At 40.7% G+C, this 22,644-nt stretch overlaps 1 protein-coding gene across 1 annotated transcript in view; it reads left to right on the top strand.

Annotated features, from left to right (window-relative positions):
• The window catches only part of LOC125764675 (uncharacterized), a 58,096-nt gene that overhangs the window by 11,919 nt on the left and 23,533 nt on the right, over positions 1 to 22,644 (top strand). The window contains exons 2-4 of the mRNA XM_049429142.1: positions 5,686 to 6,854; positions 20,239 to 20,337; positions 21,522 to 21,620. Of these exons, the coding sequence (XP_049285099.1) occupies positions 6,427 to 6,854; positions 20,239 to 20,337; positions 21,522 to 21,620 (626 nt within the window). The 5' untranslated portion in view covers positions 5,686 to 6,426. The remainder of the gene's footprint in view (positions 1 to 5,685; positions 6,855 to 20,238; positions 20,338 to 21,521; positions 21,621 to 22,644) is intronic.

Below are 22,644 nucleotides of genomic sequence, written 5' to 3'. Positions count from 1 at the left end.
TGGTGCTCTTTGCATAACGCTTACGCAGAAGCCCGTTCACCATTCGAATAATAGCATGTTTGAACAATATTTACAGCGATTGTCCCGACGAATACATTCAACAGCTATAATCCAGTACAAACCTCGAACACCAACGGTGGCACCGTTTCTTCTTTCAGTAATGGAAAACAATCGCAAAATTATTGCTTCAATAGCATTGTGGGTAAACATACTGAAGCGAGTTAAAAGAGGGAAATTCTTCGAATGCTTAAAATAAACCTGTCTTCCTTCATTGAATCCTTTCCCGTTAACAATCGCTTTCGATGGGTAGTTGTGCTTGAAAAAAAAAGAAATTCATCAATCACTCGACACATGTAAGATGTATTGCTTTCGGCAGTACTTTATCACTAATAAGTTGGCTCGCGGGTTGAGTACATTTTTGCAAGCAAGAAACATCAACCAGTTGGGTGTGGAACAGGGCGCAGGGATTTATCTCGGAAGCTCTTAATGCGGATTTTCGTAAAATACCATCACCGATCGCTGATCGTAGCAAAAGCGTTTTTCGGTTTCTCTGGTACAAGAAAGTGCTTACTGCACAGAAAAAGTAGGAAAAAGCACGATTCAAATTGAGCAAAACAAAGATTATACGGTGCGATGTGGAAAATACGCGCGCGTAGTCGAATAAATCCAAAGTCCTTTTTTGCTAGCGGGCCCTAAGATATCTTCCATAGTCCATAATCCTTCTTATCCCGGCCACCTACCATTAAGCGAAGGTCACAAATCGAAAAGCTTTCTAACGTGGGTGTGTATTTTTTTTCTTTCATCGAGTGTCTGGGACCATTTTTTTTCACTATTTACGAAATTCCCCCAAAATCCCAAAGCAACTGATTTATTCATCATTAACCGCCGAAGGGGAGCTTTTTTATTGCACGGTGTAAAATTAAAATATGCCTTTCATACATGTTTAGCCACCTCCACGGACTATCACCCCCAACACACGTGAGAGTGTCGAGATCCTAAAATTTATTTATTATGTCGTGTGTCGTTTTTATCTTATTTTGACATCGTTTGCCTAACGTAAAAGGAGCAAAAATATAGCGAGAATCGATTTAGGATCGTGTATCCTCTAAACGGTTTCTATGTGAATACTTAAGTGGACTCTTATCGCTAGCCATCTGTACACGTTAATGTTGCACCATAAATCTTGAAAATGTTGATCACACACACACCGAAGGAAACAATAAATTAAGAAAGACCTGTGTATTGTTCGTGTTCATCGTTGAACATTATTGCTCAGTTGGAATAAGAAAAAAAACCGCGATGCCACACCACCTGTGGCGCTTGTTCCATCACCGTTTGTGATGCAATGGGTCTGTTTTTTAACGTCTGTATTACGTTCACGTGTTTGTCTATAATCCAACCAACCTAAAGACATTAGGTCCGCTACTCGGATTTGCATATCACCTTGTCTTGAAACATTTCTTAGAATGACGATGCTTTTACCCGGTTGAGTTTTGTTGCAACTGATTCGAGGTATAAAGTGTCACCTTTACCAGGAGAGAAAAGAAATATCCGTAACCGTGATGTCAATACTTAATTTGTAATAAATGAAATTTTCCCCGTTTTTTCCCCCCGGGCTTCGCAAGTATGAATCTTCATCATCTAAGGCGCTGTCTTCACCGGTAGCGCGGAATTCTTGCGGGAATTTATCCTTCCTTTTTTATTAATACCTTATCACCCATACCAACGCGTCGTCTTATAGCAGCGATGAGCGTCTGAGTGTTGAGAGTCGAGAGTGTCCTTGGGGGGAAAAAGGACCAGCAGTAAGACCACCAGTATCCCCCATCGGCGGATACCTTTCGGCGGATACTTTCACAAAGCAGAACCCAAGAAATCCGTTTGCCATTTAACCTTCCCTAGTAGAAGAAGCAGTTTTTTACCTACATTGGGACAACGCTTACGTTGGTGACAGTTTTTTTTGTCACTGCTTATGCTCCTGCGAAAAGCTACGGATAAAAAAGCTCGGGCTGGTTGTACAATATGACAAACCGTACAAGGGGAAATGGTTGTTTCCTTTACCGTAAAATGACATCGCTTTGCTTTTCGTATCCTGTGTGTTTGTGTGCGTTTGAAGTGGTTGTATGTGTGTGAGGGTTTGTTTTTTTCGGCAGCAATTTCCCTCCTTTTGCTAGCGGGAGTTCCCAAAAATATATTGATTTTTCCTTAAGAAATGCGGAAGAAACACTTCAGCGAAGGGTTTTTCATTTTCGGTGGGTAGAAAAAAATATCTTCATTAGTAAAGCGCCAACGGTTACGGGGCGTGTATTTTTTTTGTGAAGTACGTTTGGAAGGTTAGTTCCATGTTACTTGAAGCACTCGTTTCAAGCAACCAAGGGAAATTAAATTAGTTACCGAAAAATGGGGTATAAAATATGAGCGAAATTATACCAAAAAATCTAGTTATAAAGATACTTCATTCTACTTGTTCTCCTTCTCAAGGTTCCGTTTTGGATCTGCTTAATCACTTTAGGAAGCTGTGTCAACGAGGTAATGTGCTACCCAGGAAAAACTAACTTCCGGACAGTTTAGTGAGTGAAGGGATTAAATCAAATTTAATTATTTTTATCGATTCTATGAAGCTGAAAAACGATAAGACACTTGGCACTCTCGTACATCGCAATATCATGTTATTTATTATTTGCTACTTTTAAAGACTATTAGAAACATCGTAAAGTAGTTTCCTATGAGAGCCTTTATAAAGCAAGTAAATTGAATCGATCGAAGCAGGGTTGAAAGTGGGACAATTATTTGCCTACCAAAAGCGAAGATGGAGTGTCTGTGCACATAATTTGCCATCTTGTCGTATGTCCTCAGTGACCCTGTTCTGTTCGGTAACACGAGGCCGTTCGTCAGCGCCAAGAACCGGGGCGAACCGAGTATTTGTGCCGATAACGAACTTGGCACACTTCCCAATGGATTTGGCTCAACGGACGGTTCGAGCGCGCTCGGAGTGGAAACTGTAGTTTCATACCAGCACCAAGGAAAATCGGATTGGCAGCGAAAAAGCGGGTCATTATCGCTTTAGTTACGGCCCCCGGTTCCAGCCGGTTTGGCTGCTTTCCTTCGCTTCTGCAACCGGACCATTTCCAATCAAGCCGTTTACGGTCACCAGGATGAGTGGAATGAGAGGCAAAAGGAGGCGGCAAATCCGGAAAGACGAGTTTGCCAGCTGTTTGGGAAGCATTCGCTGGCAGGATCGTTTTTCACTGCCAGCATACAAATGCGATGCAAAAAGGGGAGCCGCGGAATGACTTTCCCACTTTCCAGCCGTACATGCAGAAGAGAGAAACACAGAGAGAGAGAGCGACGGCCTTGTGCAAATGGTCGTTTGCTGGAGCAGGCTTTAAAAGTGCTTTGCAATAAATATGAGACGGGTGCTTTCCCTACACGGAAAGCATTCGTCCTAGCATCGGGTTAACTCCTCTTTTTTGTAGGGTGCGAAAAAACTGCGACGCCTCAAATGAGTGTGTGTTAGTGCTATGGGGAGGGAATTGCATTGTACTTCTCATTTTTACTCGTAAGCCACAAAAGAAACAAACCAAACAGATGAAAATGAAAACAGATGAGAAGGGAACGACATCACATTTGGGGAGCTATTGTTCATGAAATCCCCTGGTGACCTAATTCGGGACGCGTCTTGATGCAATGAAAGAAGCAAAAAATGAAAAAGAGGAAAGAAATCATAACTAAAGTGCACGACAGTGTCGTAAGCAGGTGCAAAAGGTGGTTTCCGCTATTAAAAGAGCTGCAAGAATAGTTGATGGTGGTACGCTGCAGGGCTAAAATATACGTGAAAGCATCATTGCACACATGTGCAAACACGGCGTGTTGCAACTGCATCCTTTAGCACATCGAGCACATGGCGCTAGGTTTGAGTTATTTATTTTTTCATTTTTCAACTACATTCACCTTTTCCCTCCATCGACCCTGTGAGTGTGTATGCCGTCAGGAGTAATGAGTATGTCCACGGCCTACCCATTGCACTATGGTACCCGTACCCGTACAGCAATGAGTGATAATGTGTGTGCGAATATGGTGGACGGGTTCTTGATGGTTGTACCGAGTGAAAGCATTGGTAAGACTTCGTAAGACCTTCGTACCTTCGCTGACTTTCATAATGATGTTAAATATTGATTGAGCTATTTTAGCTCCAACCGACTCGGAGGAGTCTTTCGGGCATGGGAAGCATAAGGAGGGGCTTGAGAGGAGCAGGAATATCTATTTCTCCCGTACGGAAACGATGTTAGATTCGCTGAAATTAGGTGTATTCAACCAGGGCCTGGGTAACCTGGGAATGGATTTTGCGTGATTTAGTTACGCGAACGTACAGTTTACAGTGCTTGCGTTCGATCAAGTTTTTATGTTTTTTTTTATAAATAATACATGACACTTACCCTGCAGTTAATATCAACAGTACATTATGCAAAATGGTTGAACGCACTGGTGTGAATTGGATATCGATCTGGTCGTGAGCTGTTTTATTACATTGAATGGAAGTTTTATTCGATAAACATGATACTATTATTAGCATTTGATGCGAATACAGAAGATTGTTTCGCAAACAAGTTTGCCTGATTTGCATGACAGTAGTGACTGGGTCTATGTATTTTTACAACACATGTCAACACAGCTATATTTTATACATATTTTGTAGTGTTTTAAGAAAGTTTTTAATAATGTTACAAAAATTGCTTATTCAAATATTTATACAATCATATTTAGTTTAAAATAATTCAAACTGTTATATATAAGAAACAGTATTGTAATCAATGAAAATTAAAGTAATTTGTAAGAATACAATTTTTTTCAGTTTCTTATTTAAAGATTCGTGTACAGTTATATTTTTCCCCGAGAAATATTTATCTTTTCACACCGAAAATAAATCCGTAATGTTAAAATCACAAAACCATCTCGCGAGTCTGATAAATGGCAAAGAAAATGACATTTTCAAGGCACGTATTCGTTGTATTTTCAGCACGTCAGCAACTTTGTTTGCACATTGGATCGATTTTTGGTTGGCTTCGGAGTGTATATTTTTTTTTTACTGTTGTTGTTTGATTACTTTCAATACCGAACCATTAAAAGATTGATGCGTTGCGGTGGTTTTTCGTTAAAAGCCACAGCAAAAAGCTCGGGATCGGATGATGGTTGAACTGGTGCCGCAAAACGGCACTTTTATCCGGGATCACACGTAAACAAATTGAAACATGCAGCGGTTTCGATGTGTATGGAGTGTTAAAAAAATAACAGAGACAGTACAGGACAATTGTACAGTGGAAATGAATTGAATTCATACTGAATGAGTTTTTTTGTTGCTTTTTGTGGGAATTGATGATCAATGTCCATGACGGCATAAATCGTGTCGATTTGCGTTTGACACATATGTCAACCGAGGTGATTATGTGCATGTTTACGGTCAGTCTGCTGGTGACTATTGACCAACGTTAGTCTGCCAATGACATGATATCCGTGGCATAAAGCTCTTCACAATCACATTTTCGCTCCACGCTTCCTTGAGTTCTTACACACTTTGTGTGGATGATTTTCATCTTTTTGTGACACTTTTTTGTTGCTGATTTTTCTCTTTGTTTCAATCCGAATCGTTTAGCATACATGTTAATGCTTATGTTTTCTCACACTGCACAGGTTTTAATGAGCCCTCGAGAACTGGTTGACATCGCAGTCACACGCGGTCACACGTGCTAAATGAATGGAAAAATGAAAATAAAACACCTCCAGTGCCAGTGTACGTAGTAAAACGATAGCTAAGGCCGGCGCTTTTTCGAGTACTCCCCTCGAGTCCCGGGGCGTTTAACTCAGCTTAATTAAATTCGAACAATCAACGCAACGTTCGCATCCGTAAACGGGTAAAATTAGTGCTGCAAGGTACGTGTAAAACGCACCCGATAGTTCGTTCGGTTTAGTTCGCGCGAACGAATATTCACCCGCAGTGATTATAGTGCTGATGATCGCGAACGGTCATAGCCTCTATCGTTTGCCTACCGGAGACAACCGATGCACCCGGTTAACGACTTCCATCAACAGAAACCACCCAACGGTCCACGGCTTTCGTTTTGGCTAATGGCAGTGACACACCCATCCGACCGGCCATTACTTCCGGGACGGCAGCAACCTCTGGAATGGCACTCGCTGTAAATCGTGCCAGAATTGTAATGTTTAGTGCGTTTTGCGTAGCTGTGTGAAGCATTGTGTTGTAAGTGTGCTTTCACCGTGTGTGTGTGCGTATGTGTATGTACCGGTGCAATCACAAATGAGTGTCAGCATTCGCAGGACATAGCGAAAACCCCCGGCCACCAGACACCCTGTGTTGTGTTGTTCTGTCGTGGCGCGCGCGTGTGAGTGATGCGAAAGCGCACCGGATGAAAAATGTTTACCAGCCGCAGTGTATCGACAGCACAACCGGAAGTGAACGTCGCTGGGGCTACGCTGCATTTAACCGGCCCGATTCAAACCACCCTGAACGGTACGCTCGCGACGGTAGCGTCCGTGCTAACGTCGGCCACCGGCACGGTCGCCTCACTCACCTCACCCACGATGGCACCGACGTCCGGCGGAGGGCTGACGGTGTCGGATGGTGGCGAAGGTGGTTGGAATGGTACCGCCGACCGGTCCGGGACCGTCACCGCCCTCAACGTGACCGAACCCACCGCGTCAACAATCGTAGAACCTGCCGATCGGCTCGTCGAGCTGACGGTACTGTGCTTGAAGAGTCTCATCTTCGGATCGATCATCATCGGGGCTGTGCTAGGCAATGCACTCGTTATTATTTCGGTGCACAAAAATAGAAAGTTAAGGTAAGTAAATGAATTGTTTTGTATTTTAATTAGAATAATTAATATCTAAAAATAATCTCATTTATGAAACCAACCTCAAGCATGTTGGTCAGAATATATCAAGAAATTTTGGAGATTTCTTACGTCTTCGGTACATTAACAATTCAATTCCACTTCACTGTTTATGCTCATTAAAAGAGACACAAAATAGAACACAAAATAAGTAAGAATGCATAAATTTCGTCCATCCTCATCGCGATTGAATATCATAATTGCTTTCATTTTCCATTGTAAACATAACTTAACCTCTTGAGGCAACATTTCCTCAAGTACCTAGACGCTCAATGTCTATTCGAAAAACCATTATTCCGAGATACCATTAAACTCTTCGGTGCTTGTTTCTTCATGCTGCTGCAAACTTTCACCATCGCACCTTGCACACGTCTCGTATAATTGATATAAAAACTTTACTCTCCATCTCGTTCGAAACCATCCAGCTCTTGCGTTGGTCCATGGTAAAAAGGAAAATTGGAAACATCTCACCGTCTGTACGAGAGTTATGTTTCATTTTGCGACGGGAACAAATTGTTGTATAAATAACACGCGAAAAGATTATGATAATGTTTCGCTCAGTCAAGACGCTTCCCCAACTTGGCTTCACTTTTGGTGAGCGAATGAACTCTGATAACATTGTCGTGCAATGATATGCAGCAGTTTTGTTGAGTTGTTTAGTGAAGTAGAAAAGTTTTGTGTACATTCTTTCGGTCAATGTTTTTTTTTTTCGTTGGTACGATCCGTTGGTTAGAAACTTTTTGACTTACGGTTTTTGTTGTGGATTTTGATACAGTTCTGCTCGGGATGGTTTAGCTATTTCAACCACCACTTTCAGTACCAAAGACATATTCGTTTGTAGTATGTTCATTTGCATTTATTGGATTTCCTTTCCTTGGGTAGAAATCGACTCGAACGGGAGTAAACGTAAATACATTTCACTATTCATGAGGTGATGTAGCAAAAGGTTTGGAAATGGGGTATTTTCGTTCATGTGTTGGTTTATAGCTACAATTATTTAACCCACAAGGGTAATACTGCTCAATTCTTACGAGGGATTGAGTGAAGCAAATCGTTCTCTTTTTCAGTGATGTGAGAACCAGCTCATCCTGGCGAACGTTAAAGAGGCGGATCTTAACCGCTTAGAATGTACGTGATAATCGATTTTCTGATGGGTGCTGTTCTCGTAGCCTTTTATCTTTGAAGCAACATGTCATTTGCATAAGATCGATCCAGGGGCTGAGAAGATCGAAACCGGACGAGTAAACAAAATAAAAGCCGAGACGGGAAAGAAAATAGGAAAAGAAGCTGTAGGAAATGTGTCAAAAAAGGCAAAAACAATCAATTTGAGCTAACGTTCTCGTTGACCAACATGGCGCTGAAATGGCGCTGTAAAACCACGACAGGTTAATTGATATTTGCAGACAAAGGAAGGAGAGACAGAGAGAGAGAGAGAGAGAGAGAGAGAGAGAGAGAGAGAGAGAGAGAAAGAAATCAATCAACGGCAGCTGGTGGAAATCATTATCTTAGCGTTCTGTGGTGCCGTGATGGATTGGGAGTAAAACCAGCGCAGACCTTTTGAACGGAGCGAAGCTTAACAGCAAAGGACAATTGGTTCCCAAAACCCTTGGGCGGAAAAAAATCGAAGCGCTGCAGTAATGCGAAACAAATACCGTTTGACAGGTAATTGACATGTGGCCCCAAAACTTACTTACCTTGTTCACTTCCTCACTCGCCGTTGAGCTTCCGGTACGCTTGAGAATAAATCGTAACAGACAGCATAAGCGAAGAAACAAACATCAAAAAGCAAAAAAACCAAAAAACACTTTTACCGTGCTTTTGCAGGTAAGCTTTTGGGGATTTTCACTGCTTTTCTTTATTAATCAATACGATCACGCTCTGACAGGCGCAATATCTAAAACCAAACACCTTAGCCTGTTGATTTATTAATGCTCCACCATCACCGGTCTAGATCGATCGATCGGTTTTGTTTTTACCTTGCGCCAATGAGCGTTGCTACGGCCATTACTCACCATAGAAACGAGCATGCAGATTCGTAGTATTTGATTGATGCGTAATGTTTGCCATCTTTCTGTTTATTCGTGGAAGAAAAACACCACCAAATTGTATTTGGCATGAGTTTGTTTTACCTTTACGCGGGTGAAATAAATACTATGCTACCAGGTAAACGCACCACTTGAAGGGTGAATCCACGCATTTCAATTATAATTCTCACTCACACCAGACAGCATCATGGCAGAATGTTTTCCTATCCTTTCTACATGGATAAATAAATAAATAGCTGGTGTGATTTCATGTGGTTAGCGATTGTTTCGCTATTGTTGTGGTAAGTTTCCTCGGAAAATTCGTTCCAAAAATGGTTTCCTTCCCTTAAATGGGGGTTGTCTACGAGGTACGACGGTGGTGGAAATTATTATGTTTACCTTTACCTTAGCGTTGAGGCAATGAAATATTCAGCATCTTGGCGCTTCACTTTCTGCTACTCTGGTGTGGTCTGGATTTCTGGTGAGAAATGGAAAGCTAAGGAAAATCGATGCAAAAATCGTTGTACCGAGTTCGTTTGCCCTTTTGCTCGCCTCCACCGACGAAGCAGTTGATGCATCAATAGCTCATGTTATAAATGAATAATGGATTTCCAAAATGCTATACAGTTCAATTAGTATATTGCTTTGCTGTTTGGGTGCTATAAGTAAACAAACTACTGTTCTTTCCAATATTACCCAAAACCAAAGAATTATTTAAATATCAAATCTACCATTACGTTATCACAATACCATTGCCTTGCCTGTGAAACTTTTGTGTGGCACCGATGTACTTAATATTCAAAACCATTACTCAACCGTTAGGAGAATCATCAAATTTGTAAAGTTTTATCAAAAAGTTTGATCGATATCAAAAGTGACTACGGGCATGCCGATGTAAAACTGTAATCAATGTCGAGCGTGTGATGAATACTAAAATGATTATTTCCACGATGAATTTCCCAACCAATTCGGGGAGGGTTTGTTTGGGCTGTTTGCGCTTCCTCGTCTCTACAATATTCATTACCTTCCAAGCAGGATGTGATGGCAACAAACAACCGGAAGACGGAAGGAGAAAATCAATTCTTGGTGTCTTTTCCACGGTACCCAAGCTTCGGTGTGGCAACATCTCTTGCGCATTGTATCTTCCGGCAGCCCACCCCCCCTCCGGGCATGGCTGCGTTTGAAAGTTTTGCAATGTATATAGCAGATTCTATAAAACACTAATTACTTCCCGTCTGGCGCAGTTGTCACACGCCAAGAACCATGGAACCATTTTTCTTCGTTTCCCATCCGCGACGAAGGTTCTTCGTGGGGTTTGGGAATGTAACTGGAGAACCCGGTCGGTTCAGGGTAACGCGGTTGGCAGCTGTTGAGTTGCCCTGTCGAGTGTTACGGGTCGTCGATTCGACTCCGTTTGTGGCTGAGTACGATGTACGTACGCGGCTGTGACAGTGTGGCATAGTGTTACTTGGAAACGTAGTTAGATGCCACCAGCGTAGTGATGTGCAGCGCAGAAGCCTGTGATTAATTCAAGGCGCTTTAACGGCATCTTGCAGCAGCATCATTTGTGGCTTCGTGGTGTGAAGTGTTTTGTGCCGTTTCAGCCCTCTACATGTGCATCACGAACAAAGCTTTAGATGCGTTGTGTAAATGAGTAATGCGAGTGTTTAATTAATAGTCAATGCGTTGGAATTGTAAATATCATGTCGTATGTCGTAACATAGGAAAAACAAATCAAATGCGGGGTATGGTTAAAACATACAATTAATTATTCATACTGTTTTTTACACCACATAATTTATCTGAAAGTTTTCCTGAAATTTCGTACCTGGGAATGCGATAAATTGAAAATGGCGAAACTGTGAATTAAGTGGAACATTAATATTGAGGAATTTATTGGTTTCAAACTAGCGATGAGAATAACAAATCTTTTTAGTGAGTCAACTCAGAGTGAATGAGTCGTTATTAGGAGTCAGCTCGTTCAACTACTTATTTCGGAGTCATAAAAAATAACAAAGGCATAAACGTATATGTTAAGGTTCGGTCAATTTACTCACTCATGAGTGTAACCATGTAGCCGTGGTTAATCGAGTCGCAAAAAGAGTAAATACGTGAGTTGGAACGACAATGTGCGAGTGAGTTGAAACAAAAATGAGTTTAAACGAAACAGAATACATGTGTACAATACCCAAACTAGCCAAATGAATATACTTCTACAAGCGTATAAGCGAACTAGCGGGATAGTCGCTGATCGGCAAGGACAAGAAACGGGATCCGCCTCTGCTTAAGAGATTGGCAAAGTTATAGATTTTTTTAAGGCTATAGGCCTAAGGCTATAGCCTTAGGAAATTTTCGGGTTTTCAGATTTTTTTAATTTTTTTCTTATTTTTTATGTTTTCTTCTATTTAAAGCATTATTTGAGTGAAAAGAAACTTATTCCAACCAATTCGCATCAAAATAAATCAATTTTTAAAATTTTGCTAAATTTCCCAAAAAAAAACCAAGGCTATAGCCCTAGGAAATTGTCGGGTTTTCAGATTTTTTTTATTTTTTTCTTATTTTTTATGCTTTCTTCTATTTGAAGCCTTATTTGAGTGAAAAGAAACTTATTTCAACCAATTCTCATTAAAATAAATCAATTTTTAAAATTTTGCTAAATTTCCCAAAAAAAAACAAGGCTAACCCCTTAGGAAGTTTTCGGGTTTTCAGTTTTTTTTTTATTTTTTCCTTATTTTTTACGCTTTCTTCTATTTAAAGCATTATTTGAGTGAAAAGAAACTTAGTTCAACAAATTCGCATCAAAATAAATCAATGTTTAAAATTTAGCTAAATTTCCCAAAAAAAGCTAAGGCTATAGCCTTAGGAAATTTTCGGGTTTTCAGTTTTTTTTTATTTTTTTTCTTATTTTTTATGCTTTTTTTCTATTTAAAGCATTATTTGAGTGAAAAGAAACTTATTCCAACCAATTCGCATCAAAATAAATCAATTTTTAAAATTTTGCTAAATTTCTCAAACGATCACGAGATGAGGCTTATTTTTGTGAGATTCTCATATTTTGTTAATGCAATCGTAAATAGAATTGCAGTTTGGAAATTTAACATGATTTGGCGAGTAAAAGAATTGCGTTTAACTCAGAGCTTTGAACGTTCTTGGAAAGAGCTTATTTGAAAGACTGAAACCTACTTTTGTATGCCGTGCAATATACATAAATTGGGGCGGCCCGGTTGTGCATGTGAAAAACGGCGCCCGTCTACACGGCAGGGACCGGGCTCAAATCCCATCCGGACCGTCTCCCCGTAGCATGGACTGACTATCCTGCTACGTGGTAAAATAAGTCTTGATACGGCCAGGCCGTTCTAACCGAGCAAAAAAAAATATATATATACATAAATTCATTAATAGCACTGTTGAAAATAATCAGCTATCATGGAATGAGAGTAGAACGCTATAGTCGACAAGTCTGGAATAGGCAAGGAAGGCCTTAAGAACAAGTTTGCTTTCAGTTGCGATTCAGTTGCAGACATGCTTGTTGTTCAATATCCACCTAATAAATTGAGAACCTCATTAAATAGAATATGTTGAGGAAGAGTCCTTTTCTTTAGAGGTCCAAAAATGCAAATCACAAAATGGACTCGACTGGTCCTTTGTCACCCTTCAAATACCCTCTGGTATAACAAAGACTTCACATGTAAAATTGCACCTGTTAAGATAACAAAAAAAGTCGATCAACGCACAGTTTTCAGTGGAAATCGCTTGTTTGTGGTTAAAGCACGACAAATGGGATCGATTGCTTGTTGGAAATGGGCTTAAACGTGTTTCCAGTTAAGTACAACACGTGGTTTCGCAGCAACCTTAAGAGGCTTGTCTCTCCCACATGCAGATCGATAGTTTGTTGCCACTGGCAACGCTGTTTGTCGTGTTTTTATGAAGCATGAGTCGAATTTGATGACCAGTGTCAAAGTTTTTACGACAAGCACCAGCATACGTTTGGACCGGTCGGAATGGTGAGACTCAAATTGATAGCAACAAGAAGCAGCGGGCACTGAATGGGACGTAGCGACATGGTTTCGAAGAGATTCGGAAAATTGGTTTTTGGTGAAAGCGAAAGATAACTCAATTTCGAGTGCCGTGAAATCGAACTGCTTCGACTGTTGATTGGATTCTACTGCGTTCCATGCCCCAAAAACCGGGCCCCCAAAGCTTCCGGAGGTCGGAGTTCGAACGTGAGGCAATTGCTTTTTTCTCGAGCGAGTTTTCTTCCTTCACGCCTTCGATAGTGTAGCTGGTGCGAGAGCCAGCAACGTTCCGGGGATGTGCAAAAATTGATTTCATTTGCGTCTACTCACTCCGAAAGCCGACCTCACGGTAGGAAGGGTCGTATCGGAGGAGTTCGTGATGCTAGTTGATTCATTTCTTTGGCTGCCAACTTCAAGGGCCAGGACTTTGCTAAGCACCCCTGAATAATCCTTTAATTAATTGCAATGAAGTTTAGCTGTGAACTGTGCGGAGGTAGGGAAGTGTCGAGAAGTTTTACGTTTTTTTCTTCTTCATATTTTAACGTTGGATCATTGAGAATAGCATCATGATGGAAGACTGATTTGAGTTAAATGATACTTATTTTTTAAACATGTCTTAACAAAACATTAATTATATTTCATATCCTCTTATTGTGAAGGAATTACTGGAAGCTGTTGCTTCAACATTTCAAAACGTGTTGCTTCACTTTTATTCAAATATCATTAAAACTTAATACATAATTTAGTAGACATTTAAAAGACAATCAAACAATATTTTTTAAAGAAACTGTTAACTCATTTTCTATTCATTCATTCTTTAGTTAAAAAAAACTTTCACGAGAAGCGCAAAGATACTCGAGATAAAATTAAAGTACTGCGAATCAAAGTCAACTTTAAGCTCGTTAGTCATTTCTGTGGTGAACGTTTTTCAGGTAGCATTAGTCTCCGGTTACGGTTATCGATCATATTTCCTTTTCAATAGGTCTAACAGCCAATACCTTTACCATCATCGTTTGCATCATTTTCCCTTCGGACCGCGAGCGAGACATGGAGAAAGTTCAAGAAGGTAACATCATACACCATCCGTCGTCCAACATCGTAAGCCCACAAGCCCGGGGAAAAGTTGGTACGGTGTTCGATCGATCTGGATGCTTGAAGACATCGATACCATGGCACGATGCTGCTATGAACCGGTCGATATACTTCCGCAAACGTGCACAAATCGCGAAGCCCTGTACATCCCGGTAAAGCTTCGGGCTATGATTTGGAATCCTAATGCTGAGTTTGGGGGGAAATGGTTGAGCAATATCGAGTAAATTCTCGTTTGAATACATGACTCAAGTTCCATTCTAAATGACTAGAACGGTTGCATTCCTAGCTGATTGAGATTTCCCTCTGTACAACATAGCCGGAACGTGGACGGGTGTCGAAGTGTATTGGAAGATTAATTTGACTCATGATTTAATGATGAATCGTCTGCAGGTTGTATGTGCTGTCATCGAATACCTGATAAGCATGTTGGGTAAACGGAGCAGACAAACAGTATCACATTTCCAGTGAACTAAATTTCCTTTGCTTTGCTGATGAAGCTGTGTGGTGATGAGTGTGTGTTTGTGTGCTTTTCTCCTTACATCAACAAACGGAACATAGCACAGCGTCTATTAAGCTGAGTTAACGGATGCTCTTGTCAAAAGCTTACACTGTCCAGCGAAACGCGAAAGCTCTGGGCAGCAGCCCGTTTACTTAAGTCGTGTGCGAATGTCAAGAAACGTCAGCAAATACGAAAACAACACACGAAGCACTTTCCCGAACAAACCAGATAAAAACACTTTATCGCAAAGTTCAACGGATCCTATTCAAACAAAAGTGACGCATGGTTTTTCGGGTGTTGTTTGCGTAGCTTGACTTTGGATTCGTTCGTCGTGTGGAGTCCTCCGGAGAAGGGTTTTTTTGCTATTCCGCAACGTTCTGACCAAGAAGTCAAGTTCAAGCATTACTGCATACAGGAGAAAAACGAGTACTTTAACAGAAATTCAAAACGTTTCAAGTGTTCTCGGTAGCTTTCTCATACGGTCTGAAACAGGCGTAATTAAATTGAAACCCATCGCAACGGGTATTTTTTTTGGGGAGGGGATGAGTTTGACAATATTGACGCTGTTTGGTGAGGTGTTTGGTAATAAACTCTTGCTTTCCAGGAAAGTTGTTTGTTCACAGAAGGTTAAGGAGAAATAAACCAGCATGCACGAACAAAAGTGTCTGGCAATATAATAAGCAAAAGGGTGAAAAAACGCAAATCCTTGAAGCTTTTAGTAAGAATAATGCACGATTGAAACGGTATTTCCAGCTGAGCGAATACGATGAAAATTTCTTTCACGCTTATGATAAGTGATGAAAAAATCTAAAGGAATGGTTTTGTGAATATATTCTTTTTCATGGAAAACAATATTAAAAACAAATAATAACAAAGATTATTTGAAGCATGTAACAACAAAAAACATCACGATAAAATTGTTCAAATTTTACTTTAAATTGAAATTCGAATAAAGCTTTTATGGAACTCTACAAACTGTTATACAAGCCAGCCACAATTCAAAATTTCACAGTCTCAATCTCATTGTCACAAAAATTTATTGTTCTTTCAAAAAGGTAGAACATTTCGGTACAAAATGTCTACCCATTATCGCTGTTAAACCTTTCCCTCGCTCTCGGTAACTAATTTTGTAAGGAACATGGTAGGCAGATTAATATTCATACACAACATAGAAAGATTAAGTCGAATCTACAACATTAGCTACCCTGCAATGATGAAGCAAAATGGGCGCTAGCAAAAGGAAACCCTCTCTCTCCCTATCTCTCTCTCTCTCTCTATTCATCTCTCTTTCTCATTCGCTCTACTCTCGTTTATTCCATCAACCTTTCACAACTTAGATTGCTTTCAAAACGGGAACCCGTTGTACGAACTAATTGCTACTGCTGACCACCATCTTGTAAGCATCCCGCAAACCCAATCGGTTCCCATAACCACATTCCAACATAGCCATGGTCGCATGGGTAAGCGCGTGTTTGCTGCGGTTGCCGGCGTCTTTCATTCCGGCTCCCGTCGTGTGCACGTTGCTCGTCGGCGTCGTTAGGTGGTTTTGAGCGGTGGTGTCTGAACCAATGAAGTTGGGCTTCGCGCCACACAGCCACCGGATGCATATTATAGGGTTTTGATGGTCACTTCGGGTAGACGTAGAACGTTTTTCGGGGGAAATGGCTGCTGAAAAAGGGGGGATCTCACCTAGCCTACGCATGGGAAGAGTTTCATAAATCGTACCAACCCTATCCGTTGGTAACGTTTGTACCGATCGTTCCACGTTTACCGGGTAGGGCCAGTGTTGTACTATAATAAAAGCCTTAATATAGCTAGACGCCGTAATGTTCGCTTTACCAATGTTTCCAGGGTTCTCCCTTCCTCCCAGCCTATCGACACGGCACGTAAATTGATTTCATTTGCAGCATAATGCGTGTGATAAATCTCGGCCCGGTCAACTTTGTGCGTACCGCTCGGTTGGATGAATTGCATGACACCTTTCATTTCGTGATTTATACGCTTTCGAGAGGTGCGAAGAATAGCGTTTAGAACCGTTTCGATGAATCTTTCCCACTATTGATGATCATCAGCGGATTGCGGATGCAATTATGTTCTTCAAGTGCCTCCCGACAATGGATTGTAGCACGCACGGTCTCGAGCAGCGGAAGATTAATGTTGCCAGCTCAAACACACGCACAACACTGGTCAAGCAAATACAAGACTGGCGTAAGAAAATACTAAATCAGTCAAGGGGTAGAGAATGGGACTACTTACAGCTGTAATTTGTCCTTACAACACTCGCAGCTTGAAAATAGCACGTGAGCGCGTCTACTCAATGTCGTCGGGAAGCAGTCTTTATTTGTACATCGCGCCATCAACCATCACTCTTTTTGCAACGAGTACTCAGCAGTGGAGTTGAAAGTAAAAACGTTACCCTTAGCCTTATTTGCTACCCTTCTAAGCTGCCCCCCAGCTTTCCACGGGCCGTGACCGTGGCTTTCGGGTCGTTTCCGACCATCTAGGAGGGTAATTGCTGGTCAAGAAAATCCTTCGTTCACGACTGCGTGGGTAAATATTGCGTGTAAATGGAATCATTGGCTGTAGAAGGATTGGCACGTGACGGGGTTGGGTGTTGTGCTCGACAGCAGGAGGTTCAGGGACAGATTTGTTTCCGTGTTTGTAGTGGTCGGTTCGTGCTGAGCAACTGTTTGTGAACTGATTGAATGTACATTGTTTTGTGTAGAAATATAAGTTTTAGGGAAACGATTACAGAAGAAATAATACATAATAACATAATAATATTTTGTTTCCAAATATGTGTGCAAATATTCAGTTTATTGATTTTGAGTGATAATCTTTTGTATCTGTTATACATCGTAAGAAAAATAATAAATTAGTTTGAATAATTTTCTTTAGTAAACTGTTGATTGTTTTTAGATTATCTCTCACTAAACATATTTTTTATTTCTACTTTATATACAGTAAAATATGTAAAATTGTACAATAAAATAAGGATATTCTAATAATTCAAAGTTTCAAAAAATCTTCAAAAAATCTCTTAAGCATCAATTTTAAATTTAATCAATTGTAATACAATCACTTCCAGCGGGAGCTTATTTTTGGTCAATAATTTCAATTTAAAGAGTTTCAAAACCCTCGCTTGATGGATTATCCAACTCTATCGTAGGATACGCTACCATTAAAGTTGTTCTACCCACGAACGCTTTCAGGATTTGCGGCGTTTTTGTGCCGTGGAATCGATTTCGGGGGACTTAAGCCTCGGTAAAGAATGAGCTTCATATCGTCCACGTCGTGGGACGTGTAATCTGTACAGTGTTTTTTTTTTGCCCATTTACTACGACCAAAACGGGATTTCACCATTGATATCGCTTGTAGCATCGACCATCCGTTACAAGAATGTAAGTTTGTTCGCCGCTGGACAGAAGCGTTTTTCTTGTCCTCTGTCGTTGTGTATTTTTCTTCTTGCTTTGCCCGGTACGAGAGTTACGTTTTGTGTCCGTCTGCACGAAAGAAAGAATCGGAATGAAAAAGTGGGAAGAAAATAGAAAAACAAAGCACCGTACACACGTACACACGCACCACTAACGCATCGATTCGATCGGAATCGCTTGAAGGATAATATTTATTTTATTGAATCAAATCGCAAAATCAATAACGATGTCGAGAAAGTAGCGGCCAACAAAGCGGCCCCCGAAGGACGATCTGTTCGTCGTTTGTGCGGGAAAGAATGGGCCAACAAACACAGCTACACAAAGCTCACAAAGGATAAGCCGTGTGTGCGTTTTCCTACCTCGGACAGGACGTGCCAGCAGGAAAGCTTTAATAGCGTTTGTGTGTACTCAGGGAGCATGAACAATGGGGCAAACCTTCACTGATTGCAAATTTCCTCAATTGGGTTCAATATTCATGCCAGACGGATTGGAGGTGCATCCGTTTTCCTGTTGCAACTCAGTTATTGCAAACGTTTCGGGGTAAAAGGACCGGCAAGAGTTTCTTTCAGCGTGTTTGTTTGTTATGTTTTACTTTTCAAGACGTACCTTTCTGTTGATTGATTTGCACGTTTGTCAGTTTTATTGCTTTGTACATGATCAGCGGATCAGGTAATTTATTAAAATAACATTTATTTTAATGCTGCTCCTTGGACAGTGCATTTCTTAACATTCGTCCAACAAGTACACCAAGTCAGATTTTATATTTTGTCAAAAAAAAACAAAATTATTTCCCACATACCTTTTAACAAGGATTATAAAATGTTAATTCCTACACAATGAATAGAAGCAACTTTCCTTTTTATTTCATGTAACTTTTGCTACTCATGTCACTTTCACGGTGCTAACCATACGTAACAGCTTCCACCTGTATCTGTCCGACACAGAACAATGAGACTGCAGCTATCTGCAGAACTGTGGCCGCTTGCACGGTTACCGCTTGCACATCCCGATCCACATCCCACGTAACAACCATAACCATAATTGTGTGGCTAAGCGTGAAAGTAATTTATGAAACATTATGCACCATTCAGCTGCACAACTCCAGGCAACCATGAAAACCGAAAAGCGTAATATGATTTTGTGGTGGTTAATAACACAATTAGTCTATTGTGTACTGCTATCAACGGAATAACTTCCCGCCATTCTTGATTGAGAATATTTCATATCCGCAATGTGGTACCCGGTTCCAACAAAAGCTAACGATAACCAATCAAGAAATCATCGACAGTAGACGGGCAGGACATCCGGATGCGATTGTTCCTGTGTCTGCTAAAGGGCCACCGCTTTGCTGGGTGGCAGATAAAGCAGCACTGACAAATAGTGTTACTTGTTCTTTTCTTACTTTGCCTTTTTGCCGGGTTTTATTCACTGCATCCGTGCGGAGATTGTAAACGACAGCATTAAAGATGCAGCGAGTAAATTGTTTGGAACGGTTGTGTGAGCCCCCCGATGCTCGTGGTCCTCCGTGGTCGGTTGCTGGCAGGTTCCTTTTTTTGTTTGGAGGAACAGCAGTTGGTGATAAGAATGAAATTTGCAATGAAGCAAACCCGAAGCAGCTCGGTTCAACCTTCAACGCAACTGGTTAGCACGGGTCGAGTGGCCTGCATGGTACGGACATGATGGAGAATAGGAATTGTTTGATTAGATTTAGTGTGCCTTCCGAGAGCACTTTCCCTTCACTGGATTGTACCATTCGCCGAACGTTTCTTAGACTCGACTCGCCGAAGGACGAAGTTTTCTCCATCATTTCCGTTGCTCTATCTACGTTCCGTTGGAATGGGAGTTTAAAAATTATCGTAAACCAACAACCAAACAGTGCATAGGGTGACACAACACGCATGGACATGGAGCATGAAACTGTACCACAAGAAAATAAGTGATAAGAACAGAAGAAGCAGAAAATCATGACAATCGAAGAAATGCTTCCGAGTGTGGTGTGGTACAGATCATTGGTTTTTGAGAAGGAATGTGAATAGATATTGACGAGCTTCTGGTGTAAGGTTGTGTATCTGACATATTTCTTACTATGTAATCGATTCAGTACGACATTTTGCAATTCTTCTATTGCTTATCTTTCCTATAGCTTACGACAATCGATTTGTAACTGAAGGTTACAATTTCATTGAACGACTCATTAAACTTTTCCGATTTAAATACTTTCAATGAATGCTAATTTTTTTCGTTAAATTTTTCTCTCTTCCTTTCCAGAGTAATAACCAACTACTTTGTAGTATCATTAGCAATGGCGGACATGCTGGTAGCATTCTGTGCGATGACGTTCAACGCATCGGTGGAGCTGTCGGGAAGGTAAGAGACACACAAGCACCACAGACATTGTGGTATAAAATGGAATCCAATAACTAAAAAAATAAAACTTAATCATAAATGCTTCCCAAGTAATTGGACCAATTAAAATAAATATGCTTCACAGCCTATGACATCTCCGAAAACAAAAAACGACTGCCTTTAAACAGTCGCGTCGCCACATCGTAAAGATGAAGGTTTGCACGCACCCGAAAATGGGCACGATGACTCTAAAAGCTTTGTTGGCGAAAACAATCAAATTATCGGATGCTTTCGTTTTCGATCAGCATTAAATTTTGCCAAATGAAATTACCAATGGGTGGTGGCAGTTGTTTTCTTTTTTTTTTCATTCCCAACATGGCGCGAATCGTTAGCGAGCTTCGCGTAACTTGAAACATTCGGAAAAATCGGGTTACGGGCGTGTTTTACCAAAGAGGTGTGATAGTTTGTGTGTTGAGAATTCCAATGGAATTTTTGGGTAGACAAAAAGAAAGGAAAGCGAAGCAAAACAGTGAAACGAAGTTTGTTCCTTTGCCCGAGTGACACTTGGGTGGGGAGGGAGTTGGTGTTTTATGCTTTCAAATGACTCTGAAAATTCAATTTCCGTCTCAATGGTTCGTTGGCCGTACGAGGAAGCGAACAAGAACAGTTTTGCTGGTTGGATAGTTGAGAAACCCGTACCGAAAAGTGTAGCCAGGATGTAATAGAGGGAACAAAAGGAAGCCGGGAGGAAGTGAAATGAAATGTTTGCCTGTCGGTTTCGACATGCGAAAAACGGCTCTGGCCGCTGTGTTCCAGGTGGCTTTGAAAACGTGAATGCAAGCGCACTGTGAAACCGTTTGCAAAAGCCCGAAAACAAGGATGGCCATGTACAGGATGATTTGTTCCTTTAAAGACGTGTTCCAGCACATGTATGTATGTGATTGCTCAGTAGTGGGAAAACCACAGTTGGTTCTCCGAATGCTTTTTTTCGATTATGAAGAAATATGCGATGAAGAAGTATTTTTCAAATAATGGTAAAATGTAATTTTATTTTTAATTAAAAATGTGAGGTATAAATCAAAATTCAAATGAAAGGGAAATTGTGTGCCCAAAGTAGAAATATTTGTTTCCAAAGCATAGAAAATTCTCCACCTAAAAATATGTTGCACGCAGTAGAATGATCTGCCGGATGATTACAATTTCAGGTGGCTCTTTGGAGCGTTCATGTGCGACGTGTATAACAGCCTGGACGTTTACTTCTCGACAGCGAGTATACTTCACCTTTGCTGCATATCGGTCGACCGGTAAGTACTGTCACGCTCAAGTTCCTTTCCTGCCTGTCGAACTCCGTAACCTTCACCATGTAAATTCATTTTGTTCGCATTTCTTTTCGACCTCTTTTTTGTTTCTTTTCCATCCTTATTTCTACAACTCGACTTTTGCTTCCAGTTCTCTGTGGTGTTAGACGAACTGGTTGTACTGGCGGTTGGCAAATAGTTGCAAAAAAGTTTTCCCATTCCAGGGATAACTTTTTTTTCGCCTTTCCCCTCATACGCGTATAACGAGGCGGTGTGAAAATTGCAGTAGTGCAAGCGAGACGCCCTCGGTTCCGACAAATGATGATAAGACTGAACTATTAATTAGCTTCGTTGGGTGCAGGCGTTCAGTTTTTTTTTCTTCCCTTATTTTTTTCATTTGCTCTCTTTCGATGCTTTTTCGTGCATGAAGAAGAACAGTTTTGTCCTTTTAACCGGGGTAGACGCCGGTGCAATTTACTCTTCGGTGTAGTATTTTATTTCCTGTTTTATTTTGTTTTTTTTTGCCATTACATCATGAACAGGCGACCATGTAGCTAGCAGTAGAAAGAGAGGCGGGGAAGGAAAAGTTATCCTATTTCGATTCGTCTGTTTCGTTCGTTCACATCCGTGCACTTGATTTTGAAACCTAGTGGGAATAATTCTCGGAAGACGAGCAACATAATCTTCCCCGAAGATGGATGGTAAATTATGATGAATGGTCGAGCAAATGAGCAGATCGGTCGACACACTGGGGCAGTTATCTGAGCGAGGGGAAAATATTACAACTTCACTTATAAGTTATCCGTCGTTTGTTTTCCTTTTTTTTCTTGTACAAATGAGTCGACAAAATGAATGTGAAATATGATTGATATGGCTATCATACTTGTATAATGTAGTTGATTTTTGATATGAGAGAGAGAAAAAGATAAAGAGAGAAAGAGAGAAGTATGTTAGGTGGAAAACTTCCGACGAAAAGTTAAACAATCAAATTTATGCTTTGACTAAACTTTGGTCTATATTTCAAACGAAT

The sequence above is a fragment of the Anopheles funestus genome, chromosome 2RL, assembly GCF_943734845.2.
Source record: "Anopheles funestus chromosome 2RL, idAnoFuneDA-416_04, whole genome shotgun sequence".
Lineage (NCBI taxonomy): Eukaryota > Metazoa > Arthropoda > Insecta > Diptera > Culicidae > Anopheles > Anopheles funestus.
Note: the sequence above shows the minus strand (reverse complement) of the source record. Positions and strands in the feature narration are given on the sequence as shown.